At 41.7% G+C, this 25,257-nt stretch overlaps 1 protein-coding gene and 1 pseudogene across 1 annotated transcript; both read right to left on the reverse strand.

Moving 5' to 3' along the window:
- Nucleotides 1-8,299: 8,299 nt before the first annotated feature.
- Nucleotides 8,300-9,235, reverse strand: LOC115081354 (annotated as a pseudogene).
- Nucleotides 9,236-9,463: 228 nt separating this feature from the next.
- Nucleotides 9,464-20,580, reverse strand: LOC115081355 (olfactory receptor 1019-like). Its single transcript, XM_029585835.1, has 2 exons — nucleotides 19,672-20,580; nucleotides 9,464-9,499 (listed from the first exon to the last, which is right to left on the reverse strand). Exons 1-2 carry the CDS (start codon nucleotides 20,578-20,580, stop codon nucleotides 9,464-9,466), a joined length of 945 nt encoding a protein of 314 aa, XP_029441695.1.
- Nucleotides 20,581-25,257: the final 4,677 nt, after the last annotated feature.

A 25,257-nucleotide genomic window follows, 5' to 3' on the forward strand; every position in this document is an offset into this window, starting at 1 on the left:
TAGTACATGGAATTCATACCTGGCAGGTATGAATTCCCTGCCAGGTATTCATTGAAGTGCAGTCCTTGCTCTTTGTGTTCTCTGGATAGCTATAGCATATGTCATATCAGGAAAGCCATCTGCAAGAATTGTATCACTGAAGTTAATATTCAAAAAAGTTGACTCGGTAACTTTGGGACTTACCTGGACAAGTCTTTGGTTTGCAAAACTCCGTTCCCCACCACCACTCAGTGGGTAAATGTATCCATATAAGAGGAGACGGAGTAGCGTATTTAGCTGTTGGAGTCATGTGTTGTTACTTTTGCTGAGGATGTATATAGAGGATAGGCCGTATGGATTCAGAGTCCTCACCCAGACACAAACTAGTTTGAAGGCCCCAGGCCAACCTCTGAGTGAACTCCTCTTTACTGTCTTGCACTGTGAAATGTTTATGATCAGATAAGAGTCTGTTTAGTTATTCCACTAAGTCTATGATGAGAAAACTAAAGCTTGAGAGAGAAAGTGCAGGCCACACAGCTGTGTCTAAAATCTGATAAGAACTCAGAGGGAGGGAACATCACTTTTTCCACAAGCATTTGTAGTGTAGAAGGAGAGGCGGCAAGAAAGAGAGGGGGAGAGAGCCCTGGACATGATGGTATGGCTGATCCTTTGGAAATGTAAGCTTTTTATATCTATGTAGCAATCTACCTTTATTTCTTATGCATAATCTGATCTTATTTGTTCTATCCTATTGCTCAAATAAACTCTTTCCAAAGAACCTGGAACCGTGATGTACTGAATCCAAGCTTGTGTGAGGCTCTTTGTGTAGGGGATAAGCTCCTGGATTCAAGCCCCCAGGTATAATCCCAGTAATTGTGTGTGTGTGGCCATTTGTGTAGGGGATAAGCCCTGGGTTCAAACCCCCAGGTAAAATCCCAGTAATTTTGTATGTTTATATGAGATTAGCCACCCAGGTCAGAGCCCCTGGGCAGGATGCCAGCGTGCATGGTCTGAACACATAATACTGGCTCACTGTTTAACAGTTATTTTGTGTCTTTTCTCTCTTACAGGTAATTATAAGATGAGTTGAGGTGCTGATAAGATATCAATGCTGGAAAAGTCCCTGAGTCAGTGAAAGTTAAGATATAAAGCGTCAGTAGATGTCCTGACAGTGGATGCATGTATAAGGTGGTGGGGTCCAGCTTGTCTGTATATCTGACTAAAGTGGCAGAACGAACAATACAGCAAACACATCATACAGCCCGTCTAGACTGCTCAGTTTGCTCCCACTCAAAATGTCATAGGCCCCAGTTGTGCTCGGGTTTGTTTCTCACTCCTCTGCATCCAAGAAATCTCTGTGCCCTCCCCCCCCACCCCCATGAAAAAAAAACAAACTCCATCAGTGTCCCTACCTCCATCACCTTCCCTGGGATGCTGCTCCTTGCATCCACCACCCCTCCCATGCAGCAACATTTCCCAGTGTTACTCCTGAGCCTACACCCTTTGACCTCTTGTTCCAGATTTTCCTTTCTACTCAAAAGGCCCAAACCTATTAACTATTCATGCAAGGCATTGTCCTGTTTCTATCATTCCCACCCACCCCCCTCTCTCCTTTCCTCAGGACATATGTATCTGGGTCCCTAAGACCCACCGCTTAGCGTTCCTGGTGCAGACCCCACCTCTGGTGTTCCCAGCACACATTAACTGCTTTCCGCACCTTCATATGCAAGGGGCAATGAGCCGTAACTTTGGGTCACATAGCACCAGACTCGTGGCACAGGGAGGGTAATTTTCAAAGGGACTTCTCTGGGAAAAACTGTTTTACATGGAGAAATTGTCTTGATATGCAGGTAAAGTTACAGGCAGCTCATGTTCATATGAAAATTAACCAGGATCGACCAGAGATGTTCCTGGGTAAAAAAACTGGAGTGGTGGTGGTGGTAGGGGGGTGGTGTTTGGGCAGATACCCATACTTCTGCTTTTTAAAACCCATGTGGGTAGATTTGGTGGGATAAGTTTCAAAGCAGACTTATCCATCGAGGTCCACTGTGAAAATGGGTGAAACTTGCACAGGCTGTGTTGCAAATTTACCTACAAAATGTGTTTGCACCCATGATACATTAGGAAAGGATTATGGACTAGGCCAAAGTGACATAAAACCCTTTCTATTGACTCCGTGCTTCCTGGGGTCAATCGGCAGTGCTGTAAAATATTCCCCTGAATGCTATTCCAGGCTGTGCTATCATAGAATGGAGGAATGAATGCATGCATGTGAAGAAGGTATCCTAATTTTACCAAGATTAAATAAAACCCTACTGATGCCTCTGTCAATGCCAAAACCTTATCCTGTCTGCATGAAGCAAGATCCAGAAGCTCTCCCACATGACTTAAGCATCTCCCATTATAAGTAGGGTAACTTCCCAGAACTGGGTCTTTCTCTTTCATGGTGGAGCTCACCAGTGTGGCCAGTCCTGAACGCTGCCACCGGCAACTGCTTCCAGTGGGGAGGATTTGACTCTTGCTCCTTCATTCTTGAGTCCATCTATTGTACCCCCATTTTTCTCTTGATTCATTTCCAATTGGGATTTGAAGCCAGAGTTTAAATCTCACCTCCGCACCTTGTGACCTTGGGTGAGTCACTTCACCCTCCATGGCCTCAGGCACAATCTTAGTACCTGATTCACTAAGGGTTTTTCCCATAGACACAAAATGGGAGAAACATTTTAATGAATCAGGTCCATAGACTGTGAGCCCACTGGGACAAGGGAATACAATCGGTATCTGAATGTAATCCAAATTTGAAGTGCCCGAAAAAGCAGACTATAAATCAAACTCCTAAAAGTCTCTTTCTGCAAAACTCCCAGCACTGCATGCTAAACCCTACAGACTACAATTACATTTTAAGCTCTTTGGGATAGGTACCTGTGAACTTCTGTCCTGTATGTCCCTTATGTAAAATGTGTGTAACTCTTGTGTTCTCTCGCCTACTATTTAGTCAAACTCAGGAGTCCCAAAGAGCAATACAGAAGAATGAAAACCAGACCTGGATGTGACAAAGTAGATAAACAATGTGAAAGCAGGAAAGAACATTTTCCAAACAAGTTCAGAGGAATAAAATGAAGAAAACAAGGAAATTAGCAGCTTGAAATAAAACAAAGAATGCAAACAGGAGCAAGTCAAACCAGGGTGAAGAGAGACCGGTATCGTACTGTAAATGTCTGAGACCTCCAAACTCCAGACATACCTACGAGCGTGAATTAGCTGAGAAATTAGGACCCTTAGATCAGGAGAGAAAGCCGGGTTCCCCCCCCACACACACACACATTCCCAATAAACAAAAGCTTAGGAGTAAGAGTCGGTGAAAAGCCAATTCGTGAACAGATTTTGTACTTCACGCAACTCTGGAAATTCTGGAGAAAGGGGGACGCCAGTCCAGATGTAAGCATGAACGCCACAACTTCGCAGCCCCTTCAGCACCGAGGGCGAGCAGCAGAAGAAATCCGAGAGGGAAAAAAATGGGCATTTGAAAAAGAGAGGGAAGAATCTAATGAGGAGCTCCACCCTCGGTGTTTTTTTGTTCTCTTCTTGCTTAATAAAATGATTTAAATGAAAACAAACAGAACTCTTGTGAGGCCTATTCCATCGAGTTCTTTCATATCTCCTTGTTGTGCATTGTATTGCAAGAACTGATAATGTTTTAATAGGATAACTCGCAAGCCTCGGCAGCCAGCAGCATTTATACTCATTAAAGATCCCCTTGGGGAAGGAACCCTAGAGTGGAGGCACACAACAAAGAAGCAAGTGAGCTGTGCTTTGTGTATTTGGATAGAATATAAAATACTAGAGATGTGACTCGGAACTGGAATCGGATCCAATTCCGGTTCTGAGTCACATCATGAATTTTTTTTCGTGCGGCCCGATCGGGTTTTTTTTATCGGCTGCTCCCGAGCCAATAAACAAAAAATCCACCCCAACACTTCAAAACAACTGCCGTAGCTTCCCCCACTCTCCCGACCCCCCAAAAAAACAATTTAAATTACCTGGTGGTCCAGTGGTGGTCCCAGGAGCGATCTCCTGCTCTCGGGCCGTCGGCTGCCACTAATAAAAATGGCGCTGATGGCCCTTTTCCCTTACCATGTGACAGAGTATCCATGTCATTGTCCCCTGTCACATGGTAGGAGCACTGGATGGCCTGCGCCAGCCGTCAGGGTATCCGTGCCATTGACCGGCCAATGGCATAGATAACCTGTCACATGGTAAGGACAAAGGGCCATCGGCACCATTTTTATTAGTGGCAGCCGATGGCCCGAGAGCGGGAGATCGCTCCCGGGACCACCACTGGACCACCAGGTAATTTAAAACGTTTTTTGGGGGGGGTCGGGTGGGAAGCTAAGGGAGATGTTTTAAAGGGTTGGGATGGGTTTAGGGCTTGTTTTTTTGTGCCATTTTTTCCGCCCTCCCCCAAAACGATAAGAGAACCTCACGAACAATTTCGTGGGGTTTTCCTATCAGTTTCAGGGAGCCCCCGATTTCTGACAACTTTGAAAATATCGTATGATATTTTCAATCATCAGAAATACGATTCACATCCCTATAAAATACCTACTGGTCAGCTAGTACAGCAGGTCTAAATGATCTGCAGCAAAACCCAGCACATCAAACCTTCAATGTCTGCAAATACAGAATCTTTTTAAAAGAAAAAAAATACAATTTCACTCCCCAGTTATATCACCCTCACATCATTCACCTCCATAGACTTGAATGGTATCATCCTCATAACCATGTCATCCATCCATAGACTTCAATGGTATCACCCTCCTAACCATGTCATTCACCTCCATAGACTTCAATGGTATCATCCTCCTAACCACATCATTCACCTCCATAGATGTCAAAGGTATCACCCTCCTAACCACATCATTCACCTCCATAGACTTCAATGGTATCACTCTCCTAACCATATCATTCACCTCCATAGACTTCGATGGTATCACTCTCCTAACCACGTCATTTATCTCCATAGTCTTCAATGGTATCGCTCTCCTAACCATATCATTCAAGTCCAGACTTCGATGATATCACTTTCCTAACCACATCATTTATCTCCATATACTTCAATGGTATCTCCCTCCTAACCATGTCATTCATCTCCATAGACTTCAATGATATCATCCTCCTAACTCAGTCATTCCTCTGTACAGGCTTCAATGGCAGCAACCTCATACATTCTTCAGTTTCTCTACCCTTGGTCATTGACCTCTAAAGATATATGGTATTATTATCTTATCTAAGCCTTTTGCAGTTATAGATATCAATAGAAAATTACAAGATCCTCAGTCATTGGTAGCTGTATTTTCTGACACTTCCAAGCAGATTACATTCAGGTATTGTATGTATTTCCATGCTTCAGAATGCTTAAAATCTAAGTTTATACCTGAGGAAATGGAGGGTGAAATGATTTTCCAAGGTCACAAGAAATGTCAATGGTTTGGTGGCTGAAGCTCTGACTACTGATGACCCTTCCACACTGGTATTGTTATCAAGAGTTTTTGGTGTCTCTCTTGATGTGCAAGTCCTTTCCAGATTTGTATATGCTTACATTATAACTAGAGTAGCCATGTTCCCTCTCCAAATAAGATGCTACATTCATTTACCTTGAACCATATTTTTGTTTTCAAAGTCCTGCTTATCCAGCTTGTCCAAGTTCTCCAGCAGTCTTTTAGTTTTTACAGCATTATTGTCTCTAATCCTATATTAAAGTGTTCCATCTTTTGTAGGTAAGTATAGAATATTATGATAAAGATGAATGAAATGCCTATGGAATAACAATTAAATGCTTGCTGTAGTACAGTGGAATATAGAATAGTATTTTATAAGGTACTTTAGTATAGTATTAGTTGAAAGTCCATCACAAAGTGATGGGGTAGACCAACATTGCATCTGGTTGCTTCCCTCCTCCTCTTTCACACCTGCCTCAACATAATCTCCCTTTGCTCTCTAGCCCACCCAAGAAAGCTGTTCTATCCCACCCCCACCCATCTTTAGGTCTCCCATGTACCCTGGCTCTCTTCCTTAACCCAAGGGAATCCGAGCTGTTCAGAGGATCAATACACAATCTCTCCTGTCCCACCTGCAACATTATTGAAGGTAGCACGGCAAAGTCGTAGCTCCCTTGTCCACCAGTGTCCATTCTGTGCAGACACTTGATGCAAACAGCACACTCTTATTGGCTTTCCTTTCTTCAGACAAAGTTTTAAATTCTGCTTCCCATGTGTGGTCTGTAAATTTCAATGCATTCTGCCATGGCTTCTGGTCATGTTACATCACTCTTGAGTGCAGCAGCCTTGCCATAGAATAGCCGAACATGTGTACCACTAATTTACCACTATGCATGGTGATATGACATTCAGATAGTACCAATGTCTGAAAGCAGATGCCATGAGATAGTCTTTACCATGAAGGCATTTTTTCAGTTTTGCAGTACACACAGGAACAGTTAGACAGAGTCAGCATCATCAATGGACATTTATTGCTACTCAGATTACATCTTGGGAGAGACACTCTCACAACACAGATTAATGCTCAGCAGAAATACATAAATTAAATTTTCACCTTTTCCCGAGTTCTATTCATTATCTTTGGGAGAAAGCAAAGACAAAAGGCATTTGGGTGCTCAGTTTCCAAGTGTCCATTCTAGAACTAAAGATCAGAGGACTGACATGGTCAACGTTCATTAAATGGAGATGAGTGATCTCTGACTTTCTCATACTCTGGTGCTTTTCTAATTTGCCCTAGCTTCTGATGTATCCATGAGTGCATAAGGACATTTTATAAGGGATTTAGCCAGGTGCATAAGTATTTATCTGGTTGGCGTGTCCTTAGTGACAATCCTTTATCTCAGAGCAGCTAACAGTACAGGAGGAGGTGGATTCAGGTTGATGGGGTAAAAAAAAAACCACGCATACGATTGCATTTTCAGATCTACCACATTTGCAAGGCTTGTTTTCTGTTCTGCTGCCAACAAATAAAACAGGTGTAAAGGACACGGATGCTTTTATTTTTGTCCTTGTACCTTTCTAAGAAATTAAAGGGAAACTTGCACACATTGGTTCTCTTTAAATATTGGCTATAACACCCCTGGGGACAAAAATGTGCACACACTTTACAAGCTCGTGGGTTACTGAAAATGACCCTGTATGCTTCTGTCTATGTGTCCCATGTATAACACCAGTTATTCACTGCTTACTGAGTCCAGTTCTGGGAAGATCACCTGAGAGACAGTGTGCGCTCACTCACCAGCTGAGTTCCACTGTGGAGGCTCACTCATCATCCCTTAAACCATCTCCCAAGTGGCAAAGGTCATTGCCTATTACAGATTGGAAAGGGGTTGGTAGAGTCAGGCCTAGTTCATGCATGGCTTGGTGCAGGACTTGAATTTCCAGATTTTCTGAAAATATCAGTAGCCTGTATTTGCAGGACTGAGCCAGGCTGTCCTTGGTCTCCTACATAACTAGTAACATAAAAGAAGCACACGTGCACCTATAAACACGCAAGGTTAGAAAGAGAGAGAACCTCTGTAAGAGAGACAATCTGACACTTTATCTCCCACTGTAAGATGAGCACTTTCAACTCAGGGTGGGTTTTGGTGGGGAGGGGACGTTATTACCAGGGTTTATAGACCTTTGTGCCCTAGGCAGAACAATGTAACACTGCCTGCCCCAAAACCCACCTTGAGTTCAAAGAGCTCCTCTTACAGTGGGAGATATATAGAGTGTCAGATTGTTTTCTTTCCGACTTTATCTCCCCCCCCCCCCCAGCATCTTAAAACTCAAAATCCAGCAATAAGATTACACGGGTAAGATACCAATCAGACTTTGCAAAATTCAGGGTTATGGCTTCTTAAAATTCTCATGCGTGTATGTGCCATTTTTACGCAAGCAATGCCTTTAAAATTTAGCTGTCTCTTCAATTTTTTGGTTTCAGCAGTACATAAGAGAGCATGATTGTGAGAACACAGACTGTATCATCCCTTTAATAGTGAAAACTTATAGAAACATTAAATATGATGCCTGAAATGGGACCATGAGGACCATCTAGTATCTGCCCAACTCCATTTCTGTTGTGTTCCGCACACTCCACTGATCACTGAAGTTTCCCTCACATCTTCAAAACTGAGGATCCTCTGCCCCTCTCAGGCTTTCTTCAGTTCCTTTAGTGTTTTTGTCTCCCCTGCTTCAGAGGGTCTAAACAGGTCAAATTTCATGATATATTTTCGTCAGCCATGACATTTGACAGTCACAAACGCAGATGTTCTAATTTTTCATTTAAAATGATTTCTAATAAATACTTTTCGGAGGGCTTCTTTTACTGCTTTGTTATTCAGACTGTAAATGAGAGGGTTACACATGGGGATTAAAACATTATACAGCAGAGCAAAGAACTTGTTTTGGTTCAAAGACTGCATGGACGTTGGTCTCATATACAAACACATTATAGTCCCATAAAAGAGAATAACGACCGTGAGGTGGGAGGAGCAGGTGGAGAAGGCCTTGAGTCTTCCCTCTGTGGAACGAATCCTCAGGATGGAGGAGATGATGTAGATGTAGGATGTCAGGGTTGAAATGAGGCAGGGCAGTGCTATAAAAGCTCCAGCAATGTAAGTTATACTTTCAACAGCAAAGGTACTGGTGCAGGAGAGTTTTAGCAGTGCAGAGAGATCACAGAAGAAATGATTAATCTAGTTGGACCCACAAAAGGAGAAATGAGATATGAGTGTATTGTGTGCCACTGGTTCCAGGAGCCCAAAGATCCAGGTTCCTACAACCATCAATATACAGACTCTTGGATTCATAATCACAGTGTAACGTAGAGGGTGACAGATCGCCACATAGCGGTCATAAGCCATGACTGTAAGGAGTTGAATTTCTATACATAATGAGGAGATGAGAAAGTGCATTTGTGTAAAACACCCAATTGCAGAAATACGTTGCCCCATCCTTAAGAAGATGTCCAGAAGTTTGGGGAGAGTGAGTGATGTGTAAGAGATATCGAGGAAGGACAAGTTACAGATGAAAAAGTACATGGGAGTGTGCAGGCGAGGGTCCAGGCACATCAGGGCTATAATAGTGAGGTTCCCCATCAGGATGATCAGGTAAACCAGTAAAAATAGAAGGAAAAGAGGAATTTGTAGATCTGGGAATTCAGGAAACCCTAGAATGATGAACTCTGTCACTGTGGTGAGATTTTCCTCTTCCATTGGAGTTTGGGATATAATAAGGGAATTAAAAAAAAATTGACATTGTTACAATTAAGCTCAATAGATGAACATGAGAGAGGAAGCTATTAGATGCTGCCCAGGGACTCATATGGTTACCGGAGATTAAAGGAGTTGTCTGCCCATAGAGTTCAACCATCTTCACACTGCTCACATTCGGGTATTTACAAGTTTACTATGTTGATAACGTGGAGTTCAGAAAGTGATCATTCATCTTCCCTGAGAGCCTCCTGTCACACCTATATCCTGAAAAAGAACAGAAGAAGGACCATTAGAGTGAACCAGCTGTGCAAGTTAGAAGGAGTCAGTTTTGAAAACCATTGACCAATTTTCTTGGCAAGCTTTTATCTTCACCCAGAAAACGTGAGGGGCAGAGGTAGCCATTAATTAGCCAAATAACACAATAGGAAAAAAATCAAAAACAGAATGACAACTCTTGAAGTCTCATTATAAACTTAAAAGTAGGTCACGCATCTGTAACTCCTTCCCAACTCCCTCCTTATGGGTAAGGGGCACACAGTCTGTACTGGGGCTGAGTCCTTATCTCTCTCTCTCTGCTCCCCAGTGTGAATGCTCCATTGGAGGGAAGGATTTACTCTCTAGGACCAATGTGCTGACTGTTTCTGTGTCTTCAGTGTGCCAGTAAATAGCTGGGACTCCGTACTGGTGTTCCAAAATAACATTTTACTGAATAAATCTTCAACATGAATAAATTACCATTTTGTTAACTTCTTCCTGGTATGATCCATCATACAGAAAATAAATTCCAGTTATAAAATCTATGACTCCTTGAATCTCTCTATGGGGTTCCCTCTACTCCCTCCTGGACATTAGTGAGGCTTGGTGGTAACTAGGCAGGTTCCTCCCTTCTACTGAGGTTTTCCCTTGGTGATGCCTGCAATCTACTGCTTGATTCTAATTCTCAGTTCCGTTCCTCTCCATAGTGTGTCAGACGGGCACCTCCTCTGCTGCTGGGTGAGCACTGGATAGGTAGCTCAATGCTTCCTTACTCCTCTCAATGGGCATTGGATTGGCAGTCACTCTCTCCTCTAATAGATTTCCATTGTGTTGTTACCAAGTCTCTCAGGTTGAGTGATTTCAGGGGTGAACTTCAAAGGCACTAAAAGCACAAAGCAACCTCCAGCTATTAAAACAAATCAATCAGGGAAGCCTTACACATCTATAATATCACTAATGCTAAATCATAAGTGACTGTTCCTAGTTGTAATCTTTTGTCTTAATGCTTAACTCATAATCAAAATTCGATAGTCATCCACAGAATTCTTCACTGAAACACAGAAACATAGAAGTGATGGCAGAAAAGGACCCAAGGTTCATCCAGTCTGCCCAGCAAGCTCCTATGGTTATCAGTTTCCCATACTTATAGGTTACTCAGATCGCCAAGGTCAGGACTCATGTTGGTTACTGTTTGAGACCAATTTTCCTTCCCACCCACCCCCTCCCCCTGCCATTGAAGCAGAGAGCAATGTTGAATTTGGCTTAGCTGCCAACGTCAAATGTCGCCCAGGGTATGCCTTACTTATAATTCAGCCCTGAGATGAGCCATATTTTGCTCAGAAGAGCTGCTTCAGGGGGGCAGTAACTACATATGCTGTTAAGGCATCATTAAAAATAAACATAGATATCATGTATGCACAACATCCATCCCAAGAATACATCACAAACAAGAACAGCATTCAAAACATATCAATAGGTGCATTTTGTATATTACCAGGAGCTGTGTTATAATCATGGCATGCAACGGATGACACTTGGCTTCAGCATCCCAGTGATGTATTTTATAGTGCCGGATTCTACGGATGCCTTATTTCTAACTTCTTGATGACACACTGGCAGTGCTAATTCTTTTCTTAACTTGTATAAGGTACTGCTCTTTGTGGTGTCATTTCTTTTACTTGGATCATTATTCCTGGGTCAGAAAGTTGGGGTACCTTTCATGGGGAGAAAGCCCATGCTTTTATCCACGGACTTTGCACCAGTTTCCGAAGGGAAAGTCCAAGCATCCTTTCTCTTGGAGAATCACCCTAGAACCAAGGACCCAAATTTATCCCCACATGCTCTGCATAGACTTGTTTTTCCTTGAAAATAATATGTGTAGATTTGAAAATACCATATGCGGGCGTTATTACTCTCCCCTGACCTAAAAGTGCTCCAGAAACACCTCCTTCTAATCCAGCTCACAGCACACAAGCCATGGTGCACCGTGCATACATTAAGCTGGAAAGGGCTGGACAGTTTTATGCATCCACTTTATGGATCCATAAAGTCTAGAGGACGTGAATGAAGAGTGGATGGCTTGTGGGAATGACGGCTACTACCTGGAGATAATACCCTTATTCAATAAACATACACATGGTTAATGCGACTCCAACATTGCTCTAAGAGTCCAACATTGCTCTAAGCTTCAATGGCAAGAGGAAATGAGGAAAAAAGGATTTGCATTCACAAAAAAGTGGGGAGTAGCTTGCTTGTTACGGCGGTTACTACCCCAAACCAAATAAGCCTGATACTTCACACATATCCAGCATAGCTCTCTGCTTCAATGGCAGGGGAGAAAGACCGCTACTTTACGCCTACCTAGCATAGCTCTCTGCTTCAATGGCAGGGGAGAAAGACCGCTACTTCACACATATCCAGCATAGCTCTCTGCTTCAACGGCAGGGGGAATGAAGAAAAGTGGATCTATATACAGACAACAATCAACAAGGACTGAATTACATAGCCTGGGTAAACAAATAAGCATGGGTGTGGCTTGCTTATTGCGGCGGTTACTACCCCTAACTAATTAAGCTATATATTTCACTTAGATGCAGTTCCAACACTGCTCTCTACATTAATGGTGGGGGTGGATGGGAAATAGAACCAAAAGGTTACTAAGAGCCAAGAGAAACAGATAAGTATGAGAAGAAAAAAAAGTGTGAAGCTTGCTGGGCAGACTGGATGGGCCATTTGGTCTTCTTCTGCCGTCATTTCTATGTTTCTACTCAGGAGAATGGCTTCTGAAATTATCCCGATCTCTGTGTTGCATTCACGCACGGTGAACTCTACAGTCTTCAAGTCAAATCTCTCTTGCATATATGGTGCTGACCCAGGATTCACAGACCAACATTAAAAACTTTTTAATCCTAAATATTAATTAAAAGTAACACAAGAGCTCACAGAAGAGCTTGTCTTTGAATATCAGTGCCTGGGAAAATGTGCATAAAAAATCACCTGTGGGCTTTTTGCCTGGTATTACAGTGAGTGCTGGGAGAGGGGAGCTGGAGCGAGTACTTTATAAATAAAAAAAAGATCTCCCCCTCTTTATAGTGGATAATTGTATGAGCATTGTCATGAACCCCTGCAGTTACTGTGCAGCCACTCTGAGGATGGTAACTTCAGACAGAGCCAATTTAGCTGGAGAAATGACTGAAAAAGTTGCCTCAGTGATTATCAGCATGATCCAAACCCTATTCATGTTTCTGCTGTAACAAAATGTGATTCAGTCTAATGAACCAAGATCCAGATCACACTCATATATGCTAAATAGTTTTCACAAGGGGAACCTCTCATAAGTGGGTCTCTGTCTCTTCCACAGCAATGTCCATCAGTCCTGGAAGCTGCTGCCAGAAGCTCCTTCTAGGTCAGAGGCTTGACTCCTTCTAGGTCAGAAGCTCCTTCTAGGTCAGAGGCTTGACTCTGTCTCCTCCATTTTTGACTGTCCACTGTCTCCCAATCTCTTTCTTGAGTTCATCTCAGAAACTCCTAAACCTTTCCTTCCTAGTCCTGCTCTCCAGTGTCCCACCCTATGTCTCAGTCCTCATCTCTTCCTGTGCTCCTTTACACCTTCCACCTCACAAGCACAGACATCACCCCTGTGTGCTCTCCTTCCTTCATGCCTTCTCCCTCCTTTCTCTTCACCTCTGGATCTTTCTCCCTCTCTCCTCACCAAACTCCTCTCTCCATCTCGAAATCCTGCCTCATCTCCTACTTAGCAATAAAGCTCTCTGCTCCCTTTGTTCTGCATCAATTACATGCTGTCTCCTTCTCAGAACTGCATTGCCTCCCTATATAACTCTTCTGTCACAGCTGTCATTGTAAGCCTATAATGGAAAGGATCTGTCACATCCTGTTTGTTCTTCATTTGTGCTATCTTAATATAACTCCTGATGGAGGCTGAGTAGGATCAGTGCTAATAACATCCTTCACACATTTCTTACATTCAGGGTCCTCCTCATTCCATGTACGATCAGCGATGACCCTCGCAAGACTGGTAACTGAAAAATCTATACCAGATCTGTCCTCAATAGGTAGAATTATTTACAGTCACTGTGCACCCTTTTGGGAAAGCATCCCTCAGGCTGAATATTTCTAATAGTAGTTCACCTAGCAGATAAGCAGCAAGGGAATCCTGCGTTGTGTACATAATTGGAATATCTTGTACACTTGTGATTATAAGCAAAGGATTGTACTTCAGTGATATCACCCACGTAACCACGTCATTCCCCTCCATAGACTTCAATGGCATCACCCAGGTAACCACATCATTCACCTCCATAGACTTCAATGGCATCATAAATGAAAGTGTTCAGCCGTTCCAAGGTGTGACTGTATCTATATTATTGGAGTTTTATCGATTGCCCTGGGAGTGTCACGAAATAAGAATGGATATCGTTTCCCCTGAAGCAGGACCTTAAAAGTGGGGGTCCGAAACGTGATCGTGTTGGGCTATGCAGATGAGTATCACTGCTGAATTACTTTGAATTGGGATTAAGAAAGTGACATTTAACTTGATTGTAATTTGAAATGTCATCTTGGAGCTCTCATTAGGGTGATGGAGAGAAAGTAAGAAAACTAAAAAATTAAAAAACAAAAAAATACAAAAAATTATATATATAGTAAACCGGACCCAAACCACAAAAAGAGTCTGGTAGAATACCGTGACCCTATGAGTAGTGGTCCTACAAAATTATTTGGTCATTGGATGGGATATTAGCTGGTACAAATTAATTAAACAAAGAAACCAGTTTCACTGACAGTTGATGTATTGTTTACAATTTGGTGCCTGGAGTACAGATGGTTTGAGAGCCACAGGTTGTGATTGATCACCCAGGTAACTACATCATTCCCCTCCATAGATTTCAGTGGCATCACCCTCCTAACCACATCATTCACCTCCATAGACTTCAGTGGCATCACCCTCCTAACCACATCATTCACCTCCATAGACTTCAATGGCATCACCCACCTAAACACGTCATTCCCCTCCATATATTTCAATGGCACATCATTCCCCTCCATAGACTTCAATGGCATCACCCTCCTAACCATGTCATTCCCCTCCATAGACTTCAATGGCATCACCCACCTAACCACATCATTCACCTCCATAGACTTCAATGGCATCATAAATGAAAGTGTTCAGTCTCAATTAAATGTTTTGCTGTAGTACAGTGGTATATAGAATAGTATTTTAAAGAATAGATAACTAATTCTAAAGACCATAACAAAGTAACTGGGTAGTTTCTCCCACCTGCCCAACATAATCTACCTTCGCCCTCTAGCCCACCCAGAAAAATTATGTTCTACCCTACCATCACTCAAATTCCAGAACACCTTACATCCCTTATGTCCCCTGGCTCCCTTCCTTTCTCCAAGGGAAGCCAATCTCTTTACAGGTAGGATCAATACTTGATTACTTCTGTCCCAACAGCTGTATCATTGAAGATGGCATCTGCAATGTCATGGCAATCCTGCCCATGAGCGTGCATTTTTGGCAGACACTTGATGCAAAGAGAACAAATTTATTGGCTTCTATTTCTTCTTCAAAGTCATAGACACAGCTGTCCATGTGTTGGCTGTAAATTTCAATGCAGTCTATTGCAGCTGTGTAAGAAAGGCTTCTGGTTGTGCTACATCATGCTCTAGTGCAGTAGGCCTGCCATAGAATTCCTGACAAGTTTACCACTAATGGATCACTGCTCATGATGGTATGATGCTCAGAGAGTATTGCACTGATTATACCTGAATTCTGAAGATGCTGTAAGCTGCCTTGGGAAGGCTAAAAACCCAAGATATGATTTATTATCATTATAGAGAGTACCAAGGTCTGAAAGATACTGTGAAATAAAGTCTTTGGCATGAAGCTGTTTTATTTGGTTTCACATTGGAATGGTTAGACAGCGTCTGCATCATCATTGATAAGACAGGCTAAGAGAAAATTTGAAAAGAAGTTGGCCGTAGAGGCAAAAAGCTCATAGTAAAAACTTTTTTAAATATATCCGAAGCAGAAAGCCTGTGAGGGAGTCAGTTGGAGCATTAGATGATCGAGGGGTTAAAGGGGCACTTAGAGAAGATAAGGCCATCGCAGTAAAATTAAATGATTTCTTTTCTTTGGTGTTTACTGACAAGGATTTGGGGAGGTACCCATACTGGAGAAGGTTTTCATGGGTAATGATTCAGATGGACTGAACCAAATCATGGTGAACCTAGAAGATGTGGTAGACCTGATTGACAAACTGAAGAGTAGTAAATCACCTGGACCGGATGGTATACACCCCAGAGTTCTGAAGGAACTAAAAAATGAAATTTCAGACCTATTAGTAAAAATTTGTAACCTGTCATTAAAATCATACATTGTACCTGAAGACTGGAGGATAGCTAATATAACCCTCATATTTAAAAAGGGCTCCAGGGGTGATCCAGGAAACTACAGACCGGTTAGCCTGACTTCAGTGCCAGGAAAAATAGTGGAAAGTATTTTAAACATCAAAATTACAGAACATATAGAAAGACATGGTTTAATGGAAAAAAAGTCAGCATGGCTTTACCCAAGGCAAGTCTTGCCTCACAAATCTGCTTCACTTTTTTGAAGGAGTTAATAAACATGTGGATAAAGGTGAACCTGTAGGTGTAGTGTACTTGGATTTTCAGAAGGCATTTGACAAAGTTCCTCATGAGAGGCTTCTAGGAAAAATAAAAAGTCATGGGATAGGTGGTGATGTCCTTTTGTGGATTGCAAACTGGCTAAAAGACAGGAAACAGAGAGTAGGATTAAATGGACAATTTTCTCAGTGGAAGGGAGTGGACAGTGGAGTGCCTCAGGGATCTGTATTGGGACCCTTACTTTTCAATATATTTATAAATGATCTGGAAAGAAATACGACAAATGAGGTAATCAAATTTACAGATGATACAAAATTGTTAAGAGTAATTACATCACAAGTAGATTGTGATAAATTGCAGGAAGACCTTGTGAGGCTGGAAAATTGGGCATCAAAATGGCAGATGAAATTTAATGTGGACAAGTGCAAGGTGATGCATATAGGGAAAAATAACCCATATTATAGTTGCACAATATTAGGTTCCATATTAGGTGCTACTACCCAAGAAAGAGATCTAGGCGTCATAGTGGATAACACATTGAAATTGTCGGTTCAGTGTGCTGAACTCCTTATTAGAAAGGGAATGGTGAATAAAACGGAAATTGTCATAATGGCTCTGTATCTCTCCATGGTGAGACCACACCTTGAATTCTGGTCGCCACATCTCAAAAAAGATATAATTGCGATGGAGAAGGTAAAGAGAAGGGCTACCAAAATGATAAAGGGAATGGAACAGCTCCCCTATGAGGAAAGACTAAAGAGGTTAGGACTTTTCAGCTTGGAGAAGAGACGGCTGAGGGGGGATATGATAGAGGTGTTTAAAATCATGAGAGGTCTAGAATGGGTAGATGTGAATTGGTTTTTTACTCTTTTGGATAATAGAAAGGCTAGGGGGCACTCCATGAAGTTAGCATGTGACACATTTAAAACTAATCAGAGAAAGTTCTTTTTCACTCAACGTACAAATAAACTCTGGAATTTGTTGCCAGAGGATGTGGTTAGTGCAGTTAGTGTAGCTGGGTTCAAAAAAAGTTTGGATAAGTTCTTGGAGGAGAAGTCCATTAACTGCTATTAATCAAGTTTACTTAGGGAATAGCCACTGCTATTAATTGCATCAGGAGCATGGGATCTTCTTGGTGTTTGGGTACTTGCCAGGTTCTTGTAGCCTGATTTGACCTCTGTTGGAAACAGGATGCTGGGCTTGATGGACCCTTGGTCTGACCCAGCATGGCAATTTCTTATGTTCTTATTGGTTAACCTTGAACTTTTTTCTTCATTGTTCCGCTTATCCAGTTTTTCTAAGTTCTCCTGCAGTCTTTTAGTTTCTTCTGGATTATATTCTCTAATCCTGTATGGAAGTATTCAGTTTCATGTAGTTCAGAATAGAATATTATAATGTAGAAGAGTGAAATGCCTTATAGAATAGTAATTAGATGTTTGCTATAGTTCAGTGGCATATAGAATAATATTTTATAGTGTAGATTACTAGTTCAAAAGTGACTGGGTAGACTCTCCCAGCTACCCCAACATAATCTTCCTTTGTCCTCATTACCATCCAGTAAAACTATGTTCTACTCCACCGCCATCCAACTTTCAGAACATCTTAGATCTCCCATGTCCCCTGGTTTTCTTCCTAGTCTCAAGGCAAGCCAAGCTGTTCAGAGATAGGATCAGTACCCTATCCCACCAGCTGCACCATTGAAGATAGCTCTGGCAAAGTCATGGCTCCCCTGTCTACCAATGTCCTTTTCTATGGAGGTTTCCCTTTTTTCTTCAAAGTCTTAAATTCAGCTGTCCATGTGTTAGCTGTAATGTTCAATGCAGTCTGCCATGGCCGTGTAGGATAATCTTCTAGTCATACTATATCACATGCTAGTGCTGCCATAGAATACCCTGACAATTTTACTACTAATTCATCACTGCTCATGATGACTTGATGCTCAGAGAGTTCTTGCACTGATTGTACCTGAATTCTAAATATGCTGTAAGCTGCTTGGATATTATTTGCAAAGGCGGGTAAAAATATAAATTATGATTTATTGTTAATATAGAGAGTAGCAGGATCTAGAAGAAGATACTGAGAGAGAAAATCTTTCACATAAAGATGTTTTATTCAGTTTCACTGTACAACACAAGAATGGTTAGAGTGTGCATCATCAAAGAACATTCAATGTTATTCAGATTACATCTCAGGGGAGTCAGTCACACAGTCAGCAGGTTAATGCTCAGTTGAAAAAGAATTTAAAATTTAGCTTTTCCAGAGTGGATTATGTATTCACGAGTTATGCTTATTATTTGTGGGAGTCAATTGAAACAAAATACATTTGGGGCTCAATTTCCATTGTAGAAATAAAGATCAGGTGGTACTGGCATGGTCATTGCACTGTTTTCTTCAGGTTCCATTAAATGGATACGAGAGTGTTTCCTAGCATTCTCCTACTCTCATGATGTCCAATTTGCATGAGCTTCCAGTGTGTCTATGTGTGCATACAAAAGAAATTTTGAAAAGGGATTTAGCTAGGTACATAAGTAGTTACCGTCTTGAAGTGCCCTGGGTGAGAATCCACCCTCTCAAAACTGCTAACAGTACATGGGAATATTCAGAAGGCACTTTTATCCAATTTAAATAAAGAAGTCCTTAGGAGCGGTTTCTGGAGTGATTCAGCTTGGGGGAGTAAACAACATGCGTGATATAATATTTTCAGATGTTCTTTAAAAAGAATGGTATAAAGGAAGGGGCTCACTTTTGTGCCTCTGTACCTTGTAGGAAATTATCAAAGGGAAACTTACCCATGTCGGCTACAAAGTCCACTGAGATAAAAATGCCCTCACAGCTATGCAGAAAATGACCCTTGCATGCCTTTGAATAACACCATTCATTCAGTGGTTACTGAGTCCTTGAAGGTCAGCTGAAAGAGGGCATGCTTGCTCACTCGTAAGCTGAGCTCCGCCCTGGAGAACCCACTCATCATCCTTTAAACCATCTCCCAAGTGGCAAAGGTCACCACATATTAAGAACTGGAAGGAGTTGGTAGAGTCAGGCCTAGTTCTTACCCAAAGCATGCATGGACTTGTAGTTCCAGATTTTCTAAATATAGCAGTGGCCTGAAATTGAAAGACTGGGCATGGATGTCCATGGTCATGTACACCTAGCTGGTAACTCTTATGCTGGAGACTGTTGCCAAACTAGCCTGTTTGGTCTTGGAATTTTTGGGCCATATAAATATTTTATAGAAACATTAAATATGATGGCAGATAGACTATATATTCCATCTAGCCTCTACCCAATTCCATTCTTGATGCAATGCCAGTTGATTGCTGGTGTTTTCCTCAACTCTTCAACACTCAGGATCCTCTCTGCCTGTCTCCAGGGTCCTTAAATTCCTTTAATGTTTTTGTCTTCAGAATCTAAATCTTTATACAGAGGGTCTGAACAGAATGCATTTCATGCTATCTTTGGTCAGCATTGACGTTTTATATGAACAAACAGAAATGTCCTTCTAATTTTAATTTAAAACAATTTCTAATAAATACTTTTCCTAGGGCTTCTTTTACTGCTTTGTTGTTCAGACTATAAATGAGGGGATTAAACATTGGAATTAAAACGTTATAGAGTACAGCAATTATCTTGTTTTGATTCATTGATTGCATGGATGATGGCCTAAGGTACAAACCAATGACACTCCCATAGAAGAGAATAACAACTGTGAGGTGGGAGGAGCAGGTGGAAAAGGCCTTGCGTCTCCCCTCCGTGGAACGGATCCTCAGGATGGAGGAGATGATGTAGATGTAAGATGTCAGGGTTGAAATAAGGCAGGGTATTGCTATAAAAATTCCAACAATGAAAATCATACTTTCAACAGTGAAGGTGCTGGTGCAGGAGAGTTTTAGCAGTGCTGAGAGATCACAGAAGAAATGGTTAATCTCATTGGATCCACAAAAGTAGAAACGGGATATGAGAACAGTGTGTGCCAATATTTCTAGAAACCCAAAGATCCAAGTTCCTGCAACCATCAATACACAAACTTTTGGATTCATAATTGCAGCATAACGTAGGGGGTGACAGATGGCCACATAGCGGTCATAAGCCATGACTGTAAGAAGGACATGTTCTACACATAATGAAGAGATGAAAAAGTACATTTGTGTAAAACATCCAACTGCAGAAATATGTTGCCCCTTTCTCAAGAGGATATCCAGCAGTTTGGGGAGGGTGACTGAGGTTGAAGAGATATCAAGGAAGGACAAGTTACAGAGGAAAAAGTACATGGGTGTGTGTAGGTGAGGGTCCAGGTATGTTACAGCTATAATAGTGAGGTTACCCATCAGGATGATCAGGTAAATCATTAAGAACAGAAGGAAAAAGGGAATTTGTAGCCGAGGATATTCAGGAAACCCCAGAATGATGAAATCTGTTGCTGTGGTGAGATTTTCCTCTGCCATTGGACTCTGAGAAATAATAAGGGAAATTAAAGAAAAATTAGCATCATTAGAAATAATCTCATTAGATGCACATGAGGGGTGAATCTATCAATGCTGCCCAGGGATACATACAGTTACCAGAGATGAAATGAGAGGTCTGTCCATAGAGTTCAGCCTTCTTCAAACAGCCCACATTTGGGTATTTATTTGTTTGATATGTTGATGAAGTGGAGTTCGGGAAGTCATCATGCATCTTCCCTGAGAGCCTCCTGGAAGACCCATATCCTGTGAAAGAACAGAGGAAAGACCATTAGGGTGAACCAGCTGTGCGAGTATGAAGGGGCCAGTTTTGAAAACCATTGACCAGTCTTCTGGGCAAGATTTTACCTTCACACCAAATAGAGTCGTACCCTAAATGGACAACTAAAATACAGAATGAGAACTCCAAATGTGTCATTATAAACTTAGAAACAGTCCATGATTCTCTAACTCCTTCCCAGCCTCCCATTAAGGGTAAGGGGCTCAGAGAGGGTGCTGGAGCTAAGTCCTTGTCTCACTGCTCCTGCTCCCCTATGTGAATGCGCCATTGGGGAGAGGAAGGATTTACTTTCAAGGAACAATGTGCTGACCATTTCTGTGTCGATAATATGCCAGTAAATAGTTGGGAATGCGTACAATTGTTCTAACCAAAACATGTACTGAATTAAATCTTCAAAATGAATAATTTCTCATTTTGTACATTTCTTCTTTGTACCATCTATCATACGAAAATAAATTCCACTTATAAAATCTGTGTCTCATTGAATCTCTCTATGGAGTCTCCTCAATTCCCTCCTGGACATTAGTGCAGGCTTGGTGGTAACTAGGAAGGCTCCTCCCTTCTACAGACATTTCCCCTTGGTGATTCCTGCAATCTATTGCTTGATCTTGATTCTCATTTTCTTAGTGTGCCAGGAGGGCACCTCCTCTGTTGGGTGAGCACTGGATAGTTAGCTCAGTGCTTCCTATCTCCACTCAGTGGACATTGGATGGATTGGCATTCCCTCTCTCTTCTAAAAGATTTCTATCATGTTGACACAGAGCCTCTCGGGTTCAGTGATATGAGGTGAACTTCAATTTCCCCAGTAACCAAGGCAACCTTCAGCTATTAAAACAAAGCTCTCAGGGAACATCATTAATGCTAAATCATAAGTGACTGTTCATAGTTTTAATCATAAGACGTGTAATTGTCTTTAGTCTTAACTCATATGCAAAAGTCAATAGTCATCCCTAAAATCTTCACTGTACTTAGCTTAGATGTTGAAGAGCATCAAATGCCTGATTTATAATTCAGCCCCAACATGAGTCATATATTGCTCAGAACAGCTGGTTCAAGGGGGCAGTAGAACATTTACCACAAGAAAACAGCACAAACAAGAACAGCATACAAACCATTAATAGGAGCGTTTTGTTAAGTTATCAGGGCTGAATTATAATTACAGCATGCAAAGGATGATTCTTTCCTTCAGCATCCTGGTGATATATTTTATAGTGAAGGATTCAATTGATTCCTTATTTCCAAGTTTATTACAACACAGTAGCAGAGCTATTTCTATTTCTTTACTGGTCTAAGGTACCACTCTTTATGGTGACAATTTTGCTTACCTGAACATTTATCCTGTATTGTATCAATATTCTTGGGTTCAGAAACTGACACGAGTCTAGAGTATCTTTTAGGGGGGTGATTTTGAAAAGTCCCTGCATAGAAGGAAACTCTCTGGGTGCTTTTATTCTTGGGCTTTGCACCATCTTCCAAAGGGAAAGTCCGAGCATCCTTTCCCTTCCAGAATCACACTGGGACAAAGGACCCAGATAGATTTTCCTCCTGCATGCTATGCAAAGAGTTTTTTCCCTTAAAAATAATGTGCATAGATTTCAAAATCCCACCTACCGACATTATTTCTCTCCCTTCACCTAACCATGTCACCGGAAATGCTTCCAACTAATGCAGCTCACAGTACTGTAGCCCTGGAGCACTGTGTGTGTTTTTAGCCGGGTAATGACTGGGCAGTTTTCATGCATCCAGTGTACTCAAGAAAATCAGCATTTACCCGGGTGAATGTCTTTTGAAAATTGCCCGACCCATGTGCTGCATTCACATGTGGTGCACTCTACAGTCTTCAAGCCAAGTCTTCCGGGCTACGCTTGCATATTTGTTGCTCCCCAGGATTCACAGCCCAACATTAAAAAACATTTTCAATCCTAAATATAAATTAAAAATTACACAAGAACTCACAGAAGAGCTTGTGTTTGGAAAAATGTGCATGATAAATCACCTGTGGGCTTTGTGCCTCTTATCAGTGTGAAAACTGGGGAGAGTGCTTGTTCTTTATAAATTGGCAAAAGATGTCCTTTTTATAGTGGATAATTGTACGTGCATTGTCGTAAACCCCTGCAGTTACTGTGCAGCCATTCTGAGGATGGTAAATTAGGACAGAGCCAATTTACCTGGAGAAATGACTGAAAAAGTTGCCTCTCAGTGTTTATCAGCATGAGCCAAACCCTATTCATGTTTCTGCTGTGACAAAATGTGATCCAGTCTAGTGAACCAAGATCCAGATCACTCTCGTATACCCTAAATAGTTTTCACAAGGGGGGACCTCTCATAAGTGGGTCTCTGTCTCTTCCACAGCAATGTCCATCAGTCCTGGAAGCTGCTGCCAGAAGCTCCTTCTTGGTCAGAGGCTTGACTCTGTCTCCTCCATTTTTTTCTGTCCACTGTCTCCCAAGCTCTTTCTTGAGTTCATCTCAGAAACTCCTAAACCTTTCCTTCCTAGTCCTGCTCTCCAGTGTCCCACCCTATCTCTCAGCCCTCATCTCTTCCTGTGTTCGTTTACACCTTCCACCTTCCACAGCACAGACATAACCCCTGTGTGCCCTCCTTCCTTCATGCCTTCTCCCTCCTTTCTCTTCACCTCTGGATCTCCTTCCACCTTTCTCTTCACCAAACTCATCTTTCCATCTTGAGGTCCTGCCTCATTGCTTACTTACCTTGAGAGATCCTTTAGTGATAAAGCCCTCTGCTCCCTTCTGCATATAATACACACTGCCTGCATCTCAGAACTACATTTCCTGTTTATATAACAGCTCTGTTACAAATGTCTTTCATTATACTGTAAGTTCTTTGGGGAATGACACCTGCACCTCTATCTACTCCTGTTTGTTCTTCATTTTGTGCTGTCTTAATGTAAGTCCTTTATCCATTGTGCATGCCTCCTTCTTGTTCCTGACAGAGTGTAAATGGATTGAGGATCAGTAGGATAAGGATGCTTCGAATGCTAATAAAAAAAAAAAAAAAGCATCCTTCATACATTCTTTAACCTTAACGGACCTCAGCACTCCATGTCTGTCATTCCATGCACAATCAGTGATGACCATTTGTGTTCATGAGCCCTTCAGGTAGAAGTATTTACAGTCACCGTGTAACCATTCGGGAAAGGATCCCTTAGGCTGAAATTGTCTAATAATAGTTCACATGGCAGAGAAGCAACAAGGGAGCCCTGCAATGTGTACATGGTTATAATATCTCATATACTTGTGGTAGACAGCAAAGGGTATATTCACAGATTATAAGTAATGGATTGCTAAAGGAAGGGTCTTCAGTGGCATCACCCTCCTAACAACATCATTCACTTCCATAGACCTAAATGGTATCACCCTCCTAACCACGTCATTTACCTCCATAGAGTTCAATGGCATCATCCTTGTTACCACATCATTTCTCTCTATAGATTTCAAAGGCTGCAACCTAGTATATTCTTCAATTTTTCTATGATCAATCATTTAAGGATACGTGATATTATCCTCCTAGCCAAGCCTTTTGCATTCATAGTTAGCAATAGCATTATTCTTAGAATGACTAGACCATCACTTATTGGTAGCTGCCTTTTGTGACACTTCAAAGCAGATTACTTTCAGGTACTCTAAGTATTTCCCTGCCTGAGAGGGCTTACAATCTAACTTTATACCTGAGGCAATGGAAGATCAAGTGTCTTGCCCAAGGTCACAAGGAATGTCAGTGGGTTTCAAACCCTGGCTTCCCTGATTCAGAGAATGCTGCTCTGATTTCTAGGCTACCCTTCTACTCTGATTTTGTTATCAAGAGTTGTATTGTATCTCTTGATATGTAAATCTATTTCAGATTTGTATATTCCTAAATTTATAAATAGAATAGCAATTTTCCCTCTCCAAATACCAGATGTTAAATTGGTTTACCATGAACGGTGTTTTCTTCATAGTCCTGCTTATCTAGTTTGTCCAAGTTTTCCTACAGTCTTTTAGTTTCTTCTGGATTATTTTCTTTAATCCTAAATTAAAGTGTTCAGTCTCCTGAAGTTCAGTATAGAATATTATAGTGTAGGTGAGTGAAATACCTTTTATCTTTTCTGAAATACAGTGGCAAATAGCATAGTATTTTATAGCGTAGATTACTAGTTCAAGACCCCATCAAAAAGTGATTGTGTAGAATCTCCCACCTGCCCCAACATAATCTCCCTTCACCCTGTAGCTCACCCAGCAAAATTAAGTTCTACCCCCTCCCCCCCCCCCCACCTCCAACTTTCAGAATATCTTAGGAACCCCCATGTCCCCTGGCTCTCTTCCTAGCCTTAAGGCAAGCCGAGCTCTTCATTGACAAGATCAGTACCTGATCGCTTCTGT

Source organism: Rhinatrema bivittatum, unplaced genomic scaffold (assembly GCF_901001135.1).
Source record: "Rhinatrema bivittatum unplaced genomic scaffold, aRhiBiv1.1, whole genome shotgun sequence".
NCBI lineage: Eukaryota > Metazoa > Chordata > Amphibia > Gymnophiona > Rhinatrematidae > Rhinatrema > Rhinatrema bivittatum.